General features: G+C 42.0%; 2 protein-coding genes across 2 annotated transcripts in view; one reads left to right on the top strand and one right to left on the bottom strand.

Moving 5' to 3' along the window:
- Positions 1 to 160: 160 nt before the first annotated feature.
- On the top strand, positions 161 to 5,875 carry LOC120053719 (gamma-interferon-inducible lysosomal thiol reductase). The gene is made up of 7 exons (XM_039000925.1): positions 161 to 1,838; positions 2,468 to 2,656; positions 2,879 to 2,950; positions 3,067 to 3,159; positions 3,723 to 3,875; positions 4,228 to 4,296; positions 4,393 to 5,875. Exons 1-7 carry the CDS (start codon positions 1,659 to 1,661, stop codon positions 4,450 to 4,452), a joined length of 816 nt encoding a protein of 271 aa, XP_038856853.1. The 5' UTR covers positions 161 to 1,658; the 3' UTR covers positions 4,453 to 5,875.
- A 3,146-nt stretch (positions 5,876 to 9,021) lies between these two features.
- LOC120053718 (cAMP-specific 3',5'-cyclic phosphodiesterase 4D-like) overlaps positions 9,022 to 14,551 on the bottom strand; it is a 42,542-nt gene continuing 37,012 nt past the window's right edge. The window contains exons 10-14 of the mRNA XM_039000924.1: positions 12,188 to 12,287; positions 11,790 to 11,944; positions 11,305 to 11,427; positions 10,483 to 10,665; positions 9,022 to 10,279 (exon numbers count right to left, since the gene is read on the bottom strand). Coding sequence (XP_038856852.1) covers positions 9,731 to 10,279; positions 10,483 to 10,665; positions 11,305 to 11,427; positions 11,790 to 11,944; positions 12,188 to 12,287 — 1,110 coding nt within the window. The 3' untranslated portion in view covers positions 9,022 to 9,730. The remainder of the gene's footprint in view (positions 10,280 to 10,482; positions 10,666 to 11,304; positions 11,428 to 11,789; positions 11,945 to 12,187; positions 12,288 to 14,551) is intronic.

Here is a 14,551-nt window from a genome sequence, read left to right as displayed (position 1 = left end):
CTTGGGCTCCCGAGTGACTCAGCGGTCTAAGGCACTGCATCTCCGTGCCAGAGGCGTCACTACAGACCCTGGTTCGATTCCAGGCTGTATCACAACTGGCCGTGATTGGGAGTCCCATAGGGCGGCGCACAATTGGCCCAGTGCCGTCCGGGTTAGGGTTTGGCCGGGGTAGGCCATCACTGTAAATTTATTTAACTTGCTTAGTTAAATAAAGGTAAAATAAATAATTATATTGGAGGTCATGACAAAAGCTATGCTTGATTTCTGCTACGACGGTGCAACGTAAAACGACACATTTCCTCAGCTTGTGAGAAAGCCTGTGAGTGGGTACAAATGAGGCTTGAGTAGGGATGTCGCTGTGTCAATGTGAAAATCTGCTAATGTAAATGCACTACAAAGACATGAATAGGGAGCTCATGTTTCAGGAGTTTTATTATAATTTGACTTGGAACAGGTTAATTAATTTACAATAACTGGCTATGATAGGTCAGAAACACTCCGCATAGTGGACATCTCATTGTAAGACAAGGACGGTATCTTTGAAGTGGCTCTTAATGGTCTGTTTGAAAGTGGCTTTTATGAAACCTGTTTGTGTTTTGTTATTTGTTCATCATAACCTGAGCAGATTTAATTGAATAAGCTAGTGTGAATACTTTTGGTGATATTCTTTACATTTATATTTCATGCTTATTTAGAGATTTAATTTATCTCTAAATAACCAAATAGATCGAAAAGACTGTTAGGCTGTTTACACAGGCTTTTTTAGATTTTGTTAGAGAATGAAACTGTCGTAGTATTTGTTGTATGTTGACTTTCAATAGTTGAAGACTGCTTGGTTTTTAGCTTTTGTATTTGTGAAACTGTGCTCCCTTGACATAATGGAAGTCTGTTAGATACTGCTATTTGATACACGTAGTACGTGTATAATACTTGGCTGGAGTTCAGTAATTTGAAATGTAGAAATCCCCCCCAAAACATTGCTAATGAACAGCAAAATGCACTTTTAAATTGACAGTAAGCAACATTATTTAAAAAATCTGTACAATTACTGCATTACCTAATGAAAATATTGGCTGCACTCCATATGATGTATTTGTCAGACTGATAGTTTTGTATGGTACTAATGAAAAAATTAACAATTTTATTAAAGCTTAAAGTTGTCAAAATGCCTGACATTTTTCCTCCAATTATTTTGACAAAAGCAATCCCTTGCTCAGAAGGCAATTGAGTGTAAATGTTGGGAGAATTGTGACATCTACTGTCACAACATGGTCATACAATCTATGATTTTCCTCACTGTAGCCTTGGCAATTGTCTATGTAGTTAGACACGTGATGGACTGTTTTATGTACTGCTATTTCTTTAATGTTGTGACTACATACATTATTCATGATCTATTCATGTTAATTCAGTCAATCAAGAAGGATTCTACTCTGGCCTAAGTTTGAAGTTTGTTCTTATTCCTGTTTTGCCTATCAATTTGTCCCTGTATAAGAAGTGTCTGAAACGATGATATGCTGTTGTGGGATGTCCAATGAGAGCATTTGGTCACAAGAATCCATCTCCTCATCACAGCTAAGGATGATTGTTGTAATCATTGGTGGAAGGAGCTCCAACCCACTCACTTTTCAAATTGGTCACAGTGTTGTCTGAGGGAAATGTTAAGGAAGGCTCTGGCTTCAGTACCTGTAAGCAACATGAAGTTTGCATCGGTGTTAGTCCTTCTTTTTTTCTGCTCTACTTTCAAGAAATCCCAAGGAAAGTCAAAGCCGAAACCAGGCTGTGAATACCCCCCGTCTCAGTGGTGTAGGAGTTTGGAAATTGCAATAGAATGTGGGGTAAGTTTGGAGTATCGTTATCAAGTTCAAATAACTGCACTCGGACATAATGCCAGTTGCTAGGTTCTGTTTATAAGACTTTCATAAAATCTATTTTCATGTACCTTTTTTTTCTTGATTATACCCTGGTACTTTTGAATGTGTCGCATGCAGCCTACTACAGAAGTTATTCAGTTGAATGATTAAATAACCTGTCATTTATTTTTACAAATCAACTTTCCTATGTCTAATCTCACCAAACATTAAGACATTATGCTATTCCATGTTATATAACAAGGTCAATATGTATATGTGAGTATATCCCATGTTTATCAGGATTGTCAGTTCAGTTTTAAATTACTGTTCAAAGAGTCCCTTGTCCATGGTTAAATGAGTCATGCTTTTGAAATTGAGCACCAGAGGTCCTAGATTTCCTGAGTGCATGTGACTGAAATCAATCCTTAATGAGCTGTGTTTAGACAGGCAGCCCAATTCTGATATTTTTCTGAAAAACTGCGGTTTGCAAGTGGCATGTTTCCCACATTTACTTGTGTGAATTCCAGGCATATCTCAATATGAACAGAATGTAAATAATTTGTCAAATTGAAAGAGTTCCAGCCCAGCTTTCTCTGAACATGATTCCTGTCTAGGTTCAGAAGCAGTGTCTGGAGCTCAATGCCACCAGGCCCAATTCAGCAGTACCCAGAGTTGAGGTGACCCTGTACTATGAGAGCCTGTGTCCAGGCTGCAGGGTCTTCCTCACCCAGCAGCTCTTCCCTACCTGGGCCATGCTCCATGATATCATGGAGGTAAAACTGGTGCCCTACGGCAATGCGCAGGTAGGCCTCTTCTCAAGATGGAGAGTACTGGGTCAGGTTCAGTGGGGAGGGCACATTGTAAATGTTTTTTTTTGGGGGGGGTGGTGGGGTGTTATTGGACAAGTTCAGCCTGTACCTCAGTATAGGCCTTTGATTGATATATCCATCCACAGTCCCTGACTATTGAATACATGAGAGCTTGTTTTGTGTTCATGCTGCAGCCTTTTTCCTGTTCTTTCACAGGAGCTTCCCTCAGGGAATTCTCCCTTCACCTGTGAACATGGGGAACCAGAGTGTCATAGTAACATGATTGAGGTGCGCTTGCCAATAAAATGGCAAATGTCTGAAGTTCTGCTTATAACTTGAATCACTAAAAATAGGTAATCTGTTCCTGAAATATAGTTTATTTGTATTTCATACTTTCCCTTTAGGCATGTATTCTACATTCAGTGGGTCTGTACTCGGCCTTCCCTGTCATTGACTGCATGGAATCTGCAGCAAATGTTCTCGCCGCCGCCCAACCTGTGAGCATTGTACTGTTTTTAACTTAATGTTAAACCACTTGCATTCTTTTTAATTCAAAATGCATTTGTGAGGGCCTCCCGAGTGGCGCAAGGCACTGCATCGCAGTGCTTCGAGTCCAGGCTCTGTCGCAGCCGGCCGCGACCGGGAGACCCATGGGGGGCGCACAATTGGCCCAGCGTCATCCGGGTTAGGGGAGGGTTTGGCCGGCAGGGATGTCCTTGTCCCATCGCGCACTAGCGACTCCTGTGGCGGGCCAGACACGGTCGCACAGTGTTTCCTCCGATACATTGGTGTGGCTGGTTTCCGGGTTAAATGGGCATTGTGTCAAGAAGCAGTGCGGCTTGGTTGGGTTGTGTTTCGGAGGACGCACGGCTCTCGACCTTTTCCTCTCCCGAGTCTGTATGGGAGTTGCAGCAATGAGACAAGACTGTAACTACCAATTGGATACAATGAAATTGGGGTAAAAGTAACAAAAATAAACAAATGCATTTGTGCACCTTTTCTGTTTACACATTAAGGGCTCTGGGTTATTGGTTCTAACATGCAGTCTGTTCTCCCCTAGTGCTTACAGCTACACGTCCCTTCCATGACGTGGGACAGTGTCACAACCTGTGTTAAGGGAGAGCTCGGCTTCAAACTGATGCATGAGAACGCCCTGAAGACCAATGCTCTCAGTCCAGCCAAAACACACGTCCCCTGGGTGACCATTAATAAGGTAGAACACTGCTGGGACTGAAACTAGGGGCACGATGTAGATAACATGGCTATACTACAGCAAGTGGCAAGCATCTACAGCAGGGTTATTCAACTCTTATTCTACAAGGGCTGGTGCCTGCTGGTTTTTTGATCTGATAATTAATTGCACACACCTGGTGTCCCAGGTCTAAATCAGTCCCTAATTAGAGGGGAACAATGGGTTTGAGGCATCTACAGATTATTAACCATAGTGTTACTGAGTGCTGCTTTTTGAACAGATACACTGTGTATAGCAGGTCATGGAATCAAACTATGTGCCAAGGTCAAGCCTGTACATGACTTTCCAATTCCTCCTTTTTGCGTCTTTGCAGGAATACACAGGTGACTTTCAGGACAAAGCAATGTCATCACTTTTTAACTTGGTCTGCAAGATGTACAAGGTGAGTTGTGTGTGTGTTGACTATTAAACTGATCAACATGGTGTCCTTGGTCATCGGCTGAGATAAAATGTAATGATCACCCATTTTTGTCCACAGGGAGGAAAGCCCCCTGCCTGCACTGGCGCGCAGAAGAAACTAGACAGGAGTCTGTGCTGAAACCAACAGTCATTCTGCATGCCATTCATGTTGTTTTCAAAATATATTTTGTTACAGTATAAGTACCAGTTTCCCTCATTCTTTTGAAAGACAATGCAAGTCCAACATAAATCATAAGTTGCTAATTTCTTTACTCTTGTTGCTGAAATGTATTTCATGAATTGTAATACTTGTTTTATTCTGTATGATACTGTGTCAAATAACTCCATATGTGTTGATAATTTAACCCAATGCTAACAAGTTACGGTTCCATTTTGTATAAACAGATTTCTCTTTCAAGCCTAAGAGTGCATATAACTGTGGGGTCTGAAATTAAACATCCTTGATAAAGATGAGCAGTAATGACTAAAATAATGAGCAATACTGTATGCTCAAAGAAATTATTTTATACTAATACAATTGCTCAGAAATAGATTTTGTTTAACAAGTAATACTTTTCCCTCAAAGGTAGGGGTCAAAATTGACACCCCAAAAGATTATTGTAAATAAAGTAGTCAGTTTATTTGGTCCCATATTCCTAGCACACAATTACAAACTTGTTGGATGCATTTTCAGTTTGATTAATTTTTGCCCAATGGAAACACTCCTAAATATTTGGATGCTACAATGAGTATGGATCCTCCTGAATGAGTCATGATTGAGAAAGTTAGTGGGTCAAAGATCATACACCCAAGACATTCTCACCATTACCAATAACACAGGATGTTGGCATGTCTTGGGGGTATGATCTTTGACCCTCTAACTTTCTGTCATTATTCAAAGATTAGGCTGGGATTGATGCCGCGTTCACGTGCTAGTCGGAACTAAACTCAGAAATGTGACTTGCTTATTGGTTGTAGTTATATACGTGCAGAGTTCAACCAGTTAGCAAGTCGGAAATTAGAGTTTCCTAGTTCCGACAAGCACGAATGCGGCATCAATCCAACGCAGTTTAATTACTTCCGAACAGCGATAGATTTAATCAGATTCACAAATACAGGTTTCCATAATTTATTGGCATTTTCACTGAACTCCAGAGACGTTTAAAAAATGTACTTTTCAATTATTGTTAAATTAAGCAAATTTTTAAGAAATATTTTGTCTCCAGAAAAATTATCTTACCGTACTTACATTTTGACAGACAAATATACTAATGTCCAACATTGCGGATAAAAAGGACACAGAACAATAACCGTAATGGTATACCATGTCAGTTTCAGCAAAGCAATAAAGGGAGCAAGAGTCACCATTCGAACTTCTCAGACAACACATTCAACACTGAATGACACTGATTTATGTACGTTTTACCCACAATAAAGCTCAGCTCCTCTCCAGTCACAATTTAAGGCTCTTATTTTAGCTGTTTGCTTATTCATGACCAAACATGAGTAAATAGAATATGGTCAAGATATTTATGAATACTTGTGTACTTTTCCCCCTGCCTTACCAGGAAAAGAGTAAGCGGGAAATACTTTAGTGTTAGTTCCCAGGCAAGTTTACCATGCTGGAGCTGTTGTTGAATTTTGTTGATGTTATTTTCAGATTTCACTGTTCTCCATTAAGGATAGTTCAGTGATTTTTATATGCACTGAACAAAAATATAAAACGCAACAATTTCAAAGAATTTACTGAGTTAGTTCATAAAAGGAAATCGGGTCAATTTAAATTAATTCATTAGGACCTAATCTATGCATTTCACATGATTTGGGGATACAGATATGCAGCAGTTGGTCAGATACCTTTAAAAAATAAAATAGGGCTGTGGATCAGAAAACCAGTCAGTATCTGGTGTGACCATTTGCCTGATGCAGCGCGACATCTCCTTTTGCATAGAGTTGATCAGGCTGTTGATTGTGGCCTGTGGAACGTTATCCCACTATTCAGCTGTGCGAAGCATCCCAAATATGCTCAATGTGTGATATTTCTGATGACTGTGCAGGCCATGGAAGAACTGGGACATTTTCAGCTTCTAGGAATTATGTACAGATCCTTGCATTATCATGCTGAAACATGAGGTGATGGCGGCGGATTAATGGCACGACAATGGCCCTCAGGATCTCATCACAGTATTTCTGTGCATTCAAATTGCCATCGATAAAATGCAATTGTGTTCGTTGTCTGTAGCTTATGCCTGCAAATACCATAACTCCACCGCCACCATGGGGCACTTTGTTCACAACGTTGACATCTGCAAATCGCTCACCCACACAACACCATCTGCCAGATAAAGTTGAAACTGGGATTTATCTGTGAAGAGCACACTTCTCCAGCGTGCCAGTGGAATCAGCTGTCCGGGTGGCTGGTCTCAGACGATCCTACAGGTGTAGAAGCCGGATGTGGCGGTCCTGGTCTGGCGTAGTTACACGTGGTGTACGGTTGTGAGGCCCGTTGGACGTACTGCCAAATTCTCTAAAATGACGTTGGTGGCGGCTTATGGTAGAGAAATAACATTAAATTCTCTGGCAACAGCTCTGTTGGACGTTACTGCAGTCAGCATGCCAATTGCGCACACTCCCTCTAAACTTGTGTGACATTGTGTTGTGAGAACTCCATTTTAGAGTGGCCTTTATTGTGCCCAACACAAGGTGCACCTGTGTAATGATCATGCCATTTAATCAGCTTCTTGATATGCCTCACCTGTCAGGATTATCTTGGCAAAGAAATGCTCGCTAACAGGGATTTAGAAATTTGAGAAGCCTTTTGTGCATATGGAAAACAATTTTTGTTCAGTGTACTTATATTTGGCAGGGGCTAGTTAAGTTGTACAGTATTGGTTTAACTTAAATTAGGGTGCAATCAGCGAACGCAATAATAGAAATTAACATTCACATACTGTAGGTAAAAGCTATAGCCCTGTGAAGAGCATAAGGGCTCTCTGTTCAATCTGTATCGCTGAAGCGTTACAGATTACATGATATGAAGGTAATTTCTGATTGAGCCGACATATGCAGCGTTTACCGTGCAGTCTCCGTTATACAGGAACATTGCCTTTAAATTCCAATCACGCTGTAACGCTGAACTTCTGCAATACGGATTGAATAGAGCTCTACATCAAAGCATTACATCCAACATAAAGTCAAGGTATTACAATTTCCATTAAAATTATAGCATAATTCTAACTGATAATTGATGAAACTCAACACATTTTAAAGTCAAACTTTGACATGATTACAATCAACAGTTCAGAGAGAACTTTGTTCAACATTTCATAACGACTTAGGTTGGCAGAAGCTTTTGCGCAAATTCCAAAGATTTTTGTCACAATTTTCCCTATAAACTAGTTTCCCTCAAGAACAAATCAAACAAGACATTAGGGGCTTATTCAGGCGAATGAAAAAGTATCCAATGTCAATACAGAATGTACAGTATTGTGTAAACCAGACATGATTTTCTGTTGTGTACTACAGGGAATAATATCAACGCTGTTCATTGCATTTCTATCTGCTACTTTCAAAGCATCACACACTACTGAATAAGCCCTAATTAGTCCACACTGCGGCCCTGTTCAGAAACAACCACTAACCCTTCGACACGTGGAGATCTGACAGGATTTTATAGGTTTAAAAGGTTCAATGCAGCCGTTTTTATCTCAATATCAAATCATTTCTGGGTAACAATTAAGAACCTTACTGTGATCATTTTCAATTAAAATTCTCAAAAAGAAACAAATGGCTTAGCAAAATACCATTTCTCCAGCAAGAATTTAGCTAGGACTGTCAGAGTGGTCCGAGGAGCATAATGGGAGGGATGTGTAACCTGAACTAGCTGTTAAAGTGCATAATCATAATTGTCACAATTTCACAGTATTATTCCAACCTCAGTGTTGAAATGTATATATAAAACAGAGGATATCACGTTTTTGACTGCATGCCCCGCTACATGACAATGTCTCCACCTCACCCTCTGCTAGGTGGAATTTTCTCCCTATTGCTTACACCTATCCATTCCTCTCAGCTCTAGGTGTTAGGCCTAGGGGTTGTTTCTGGACAGGAACTACAGCCTTCCATGGCTGTCCACTAAAATCATGGTTTGGCTCAAGCTCTTTAGAACTGAATGGGCTTCCTCTACAACAAAAATTGTAAAGTGCTACTGTATGGTGGAGACACCCTGATAATGATGCTTACAAAGCTCAGAGACAAACAGACCTGGGGTGTGTTCGTTACGTCTTGCAAAGGAAATCGTTTACCAAAGCAAACTGAACAAAACTGGGAGAGACCTACCTGAATTTTTCCAGTAGAAACCAGTTTTCCATTTGGAGTAAACGGTTTGTTGCAAAACGTTTTGCAACAGAATCGGTGAAATGAATACACCCATGATGAAGACATACCCAATATATATAACAAAACGGAACCATTTCAAATCAAATAGAAAATGTGACAACGTAAAACATGATCACATAGAAACAAATACAACTTTACAAACATGAGTGTAAGCGGTGTTAGTCTAGATTTAAAACAACTTGTATTGGGTACCTCAATCAACCATAGTACTTCGGGATTTTTGAAATACAATTTACTGGTACTGTTCATTTTATATTTAAATTGCTTTAGTTCTCAAACTCATTAATGAACTTTTCAATTGAGATCAATAGAGGTCGCCAGACAAATAAATATGTATTTTTGCATAACTTGAAGCTGTAAGGTTCTAAGAGCTGTTTGTCATTAGTAACACAACTCTAAACAGGCAGTCTCAGTTAAGGGGTACCCAAGAAGTCCGTGCTACATTAAAATAATTTATATCTCGTTATACCCTGAGGTTTAAGTTACAATTCTCTCACTATTCAGGTACATACTGGATTTGGTAAAACATTCACAGAATTCTCAGAGACTAACTAAATAAAATATACGAGTTTATGCTGACTGAATTCAAAATGTGTGGTGCAAAAGTTCCAAGACCCTGTAAAATGATTACAATCCTTGCAATATTCCATTGAATATCTATATTCCATCATTTTGAGGAAGACATTGTTTTCTCAGTATAATTCCTTGCTTCGTCAGGAGACATTGGTGAGGCTGGTTAGCTTGTGGTCAGTTCTCTACCTTCGAGTCTAAGACACTTTCCGCCCAGAATCAACTACAGAATGCAGGACTAAAAAGTCCTATCTCGCACACAGAAGAAAATAGAGAATAAAACGATACTTCTTGTTCTACAATATTAAAAGTGTTAAGGTGTCTCCAGTGTAAAGGAACTGTTGTCATTACAGACTTGATAAAAAGCCCACCCTGCATGTCCAATTGCTGCTGGGACCCACAAACCAAGGCAGGGATGGAATGAGTTGAAGGGAGGGCCAAGGTTTGTGTTACGTGCCAAGCCGTAGGTAAGCTACACTACTGCCTTCCTGGCCCAGTTTTCTGTCCCTATCGCCTATGTCGTCCGCGCCCACCCCGGGGCCCAACGTTCTGAGATGGTCGGGGCTCCTAACTGACATGGTGGCCAGACTGAGGGCCCGGCCAGGGTGGGGGGAGGGGGGCCGGTATCTGCTGCTGGGCTCTGGGGATAGAGACAGGGCCAGGGTCTTCCTAGAGGTCTCTCCCCCCTGTGACGTCTCCTCCTCGGGGGGGCTCTCCAGGTCTGAGTCACCCTCCTCCTCCTCCTCCTGCTCCTCCAGGGTGAGTTCAAACTGGAACTTGTCCCCTGTGGAGGCGCATCCCCCCGATGTGGCTTCCAGGGCTCCTGGCCCCCCATCAAGATCCCTGTCCTCAAGGGTGGGTGAGGGACTGCGCTGGATCATACTTTGATACCACTCCCGGTTGTCCTCCAGGGTATCCAGGATGTCCTGGGCGTCAGGGTGGACCAGGTCAGCCCACGTCTCCCAAAGAGGGTGGACGATGTAGTCTATGAATCCCACCTACAGAGGGGAGTAAAGATGAGAGATATAAACACACACTGTTTTGGTGGGTTTCAACAGACATTATGACAATAATTTGCCAGCAACAGTCTGTTAAGCAGTGACAAAGACCTGCGGGTGGGTTTGCAGATTCTTGTGTCTGCATGTGTAAGAGAGCCTGCATGCCTCGTGTGGCTGCATGCACGCTATGCACAGAACAGTACCTGGGTCTTCTCGACGGAGGCGTTATGTTTGTCACACATAGGGCTGATCTCAATTCCCTTGTCCCGCTCCCTGTCCCCCTGGGTGAAGAACTCCACCATGATGCGGTCGGTCCACTTACGGTAGACCTCCAGAGGCTTGGTGGGGTTACTGAGGTCAGCACAGTGAACCATGTTCTGAAGGACCTGGAGACACGCAGGGAGGCCCATGTTAGTTCTTGGTTTATCTGTTGTTTAGATATTTTTTGAAGTTGTATATAATTTTTTATTCATATTAATTTTGTCATTTGTATTTCAGACATTTATATAGAAACCTTGAATGTACATGACACTATGAAGTCTTGAGTTATTTTAGACAACTGCACTGATCACACTTGTCTCCAGTAGACAGTTCAGATTCAACACCATCGTCCATCTCAATGATCTGAAGTGGCTTTCTTTCCTTGTCTCCCCTCAAATTGCTTTCACCTGTCCTGTATCCACATATCTTCGCTGTCTGATGAAAACCTCTCATCTCTAAAACAGAAACTTTTCAGGAAATTGAAAACATTTCCATATTTTCCCATGAACAAACATACAACTTCAGAAGCTATTTTGAATACAATTTATTGGTCCTAGATTCATGTTCAGAGTACAATGAGGGGAGTTACTGCTTTCAATAAATGTATAAAAAAAATAATTGGCAAATTAAGTTATTAGGTTTTCATCAGACAGCGACAATATTCAGATAAATGCAGATGAGTGAGATGGAGAAGAGAAGAGGAAGTCACTGTAGACTATTAATATGTGGCCAGTGGTGTGTCTACTCTAGGAATGACCTCTGACCTGGATGCGGTCTGAGTAGTTGTCCAGCAGCAGCACTCCAAGACTGGTCACCTTCTTGGTCTCCACCATTGTCTTCAGGTCAGCCAGGAAGTTCATGTGCTTGGACATGTCAGTGGCCAACACCTGCAGAGGACAATACCAACGATATTTTAGTTATGAACATTATGTAGAAACTGCTTATGTTGGGCCTCTGGGTTTAGAAATTCTATGGCAATACCAATTAATCACACTTACTTCAGTCACTAATTCCAAAGAGTCAGTGGGTTAGAGCATGGTGCCACCTACATCCAGGGTTGTGTTGTGGGTTTGATACTGAATATACTCTGTGTGAAATGTACCGGTAAGTGACTTTGGGGAAAAGTGTCTGCTAAATGGCCATATCATTATGATGTCGGCTCATTCATTATGTGAACTATGATAACATGGAGGTGTGTAGATAATATCTAATTTCTATTCAATTTCAATTCATTCGGTCAGTGCCTCACCATGTCGATGACCATCTTCCTGAGGGACTGTCTCTGTTTCTTGCTGAGGCTCTGGAAGATGTCACAGTTGTCCTCCTGTAGCAGCTTGAAGCCCACAGCCAGGTGGTGGTTCTCCAGGACAGAAGCGTCGTTGTACATCAGAGCCAGCTCAGAATCTACAGTAGGAACACTCATCAGTAAAGCAACAACAATTCCAAGGCACTCCCTGTATAACTACAAAAAGGTATTCATTAGGTTCAAAATAACGGAATAAACAATTTATCCAGAGATCAAACTCCGCCTTACAGATGCTATAATGTAGTCTTCACAGTAGTAGATGCCAGACACATTTTGCTCCAAAGGACATATCCTTTAATTAGATCTAATGAGTGAGATTGCTAGTGAGGGATGGAACTGACTTGTGTTGATGAGGAACTGGTTGGACACTCCGGGGTGATCTACGTCGTGTATAGCACTGCTAAACAGAGCAGCCATGATCTCCAGGTCAGTGAAGACAGCCTGAAAACAAAAAACAGACACTTTTTTGTTACTATTACTGCGAGAGATGAGTGATGGCGCCGGAGGGGATGACTACCGCCTTATCGGCTCTTAACCAACCATGCTATTTAGTTAGTTCTTTTGCGTTGTTCATAACTTGTTTTGTACATAATGTTGCTGATACCGTCTCTTATGACCGAAAAGAGCTTCTGGACATCAGAACTGCGATTGCTCACCTCAAACTGGACAAAGAGTTCTTCTTCAATGAGTCGGACGGGAGGGATATACTACAGACACCCGACCAGGCCCAGATATCTGTTATTCCTTGGAGAAGGAAACTGAGATTTTGCGGAAAGAGATCAGGGTGCCTTGTGAGGATCAGGAGACGAGTGGCTAATCTGCCCTTGCCTTCCGTCCTACTAGCTAATGTTCAATCGCTGGAAAATAAATGGGACGAACTGAAAGCACGTTTATCCTACCAACAGGACATTAAAAACTGTAATATTTTATGTTTCACTGAGTCGTGGCTGAATGACGACATTAAGAACACACAGCTGGCAGGTTATACACTATCGGCAGGACAGAACAGCAGCCTCTGGTAAGACACAGCTGGTGCACGATATCTAAGGAAGTCTCAATGTTTTGTTCACCTGAGGTAGAGTATCTCATGATAAGCAGTAGACCACACTATCTACCTAGAGAGTTTTCATCTGTATTTCTCTTACCTGTCTACATATCACCACAGACCGATGCTGGCACTAAAACAGCACTCAATGAGCAAACAGGAAAATGCTCATCCATAGGCGGCACTCCTAGTGGCCGGGGACTTTAATGCAGGGAAACTTAAATCAGTTTGACCTCATTTCTACCAGCATGTTAAATGTGCAACCAGAGGGAAAACATTCTAGACCATCTTTACTCCACACACAGAGACGCGTACAAAGCTCTCCTTTGCCCTCCATTTGGCAAATCTGACCATAACTCTATCCTCCTGATTCCTGCTTACAAGCAAAAATTAAAGCAGCAAGGACCAGTGACTCAGTCTATAAAAAAGTGTTCAGATGAAACAGATGCTAAACTACAGGACTGTTTTGCTAGCACAGACTGGAATATGTTCCAGGATTCTTCCGATGGCATTGAGGAGTACACCAGATCAGTCACTGGCTTTATCAGTGCATCGAGGTGCATCGAGGACATCGTGTGCATTTATCAGTGCATTATAAGTGCATCGAGGACATCATGCCACAGTGACTGTACGTACATACTCCAACCAGAAGCCATGGATTGTTGATCCATCAACCTGCTTTCCTGTGTCATTTCCGGTCACAACTTGCAGACTTGTTTACGTGCTGCTGTACGTTTTGTTGCTAACCTTACTTTGCTACCTGACAACTTTACAGTTTTTACTTTTAATTACCGTTTATATTTTTTGTTTTTCCCTCACTCAACTTTTTTTCATTCAACTTTCACACTCCGGACGCTTTATCTGGACGTGGTTCGTCAGGACCTCCACCAGCCGAAGCTAAGCAGTAACATTAACATGATGCCTTCTAATTGCAGTCGCTGTACTCATAATATACAGGAGAATGTGCTGCAAGCCCAGCTTCAGACGCAATCATTAAGCAAGGGTAATTTCAGTGTAGGAAAGGATGAAACAGCGTCTGTGCCACTGGTAAGTACAGATAGTAGTATAAATGCACTCGCACGGTCCCCGCAGCCGGACAACTTTCTCATGGCTTCTGGAGGGAAATGCTGTAGGAATGCTCAACCGGTGTCGCTCATTCAGCTGACAGAAACTTTTAACCGGTTCTCCTCATTAAGCAGCGAGTCGGAGTCAGACTCTCTGGTCTCTATTCCTCCCGTTACGGGGTCTGAGACGCCGAAGCCTCCCACCATTAACTCTGACAAATTGAAAACCCTAGTCATTGGCGACTCCATTACCCGCAGTATTAGACTTAAAACGAATCATCCAGCGATCATACACTGTTTACCAGGGGGCAGGGCTACCGCCGTTAAGGCTAATCTGAAGATGGTGCTGGCTAAAGCTAAAACTGGCGAGTGTAGAGAGTATAGGGATATTGTTATCCACGTCGGCACCAACGATGTTAGGATGAAACAGTCAGAGGTCACCAAGCGCACCATACCTTCAGCTTGTAAATCAGCTTGAAAGATGTGTCAGCATCGAGTAATTGTCTCTGGCCCCTTCCCAGTTAGGGGGAGTGATGAGCTCTACAGCAGAGTCTTACAACTCAATCGCTGGTTGAAAACTGTTTTCTGCCCCTCCC

This window comes from Salvelinus namaycush, chromosome 9 (genome assembly GCF_016432855.1).
Source record: "Salvelinus namaycush isolate Seneca chromosome 9, SaNama_1.0, whole genome shotgun sequence".
Lineage (NCBI taxonomy): Eukaryota > Metazoa > Chordata > Actinopteri > Salmoniformes > Salmonidae > Salvelinus > Salvelinus namaycush.
This window is presented reverse-complemented; position numbering and strand designations above follow the sequence as displayed.

Coding starts and splice junctions, on each gene's coding strand:
- LOC120053719 (XM_039000925.1), top strand. CDS start 1,659: ATGTTAAGGAAGGCTCTGGCTTCAGTACCTGTAAGCAACATGAAGTTT. Junction 2,657..2,878: donor TGCCCTACGGCAATGCGCAG/GTAGGCCTCTTC, acceptor GTTCTTTCACAG/GAGCTTCCCTCAGGGAATTC. Junction 3,160..3,722: donor TTCTCGCCGCCGCCCAACCT/GTGAGCATTGTA, acceptor GTTCTCCCCTAG/TGCTTACAGCTACACGTCCC.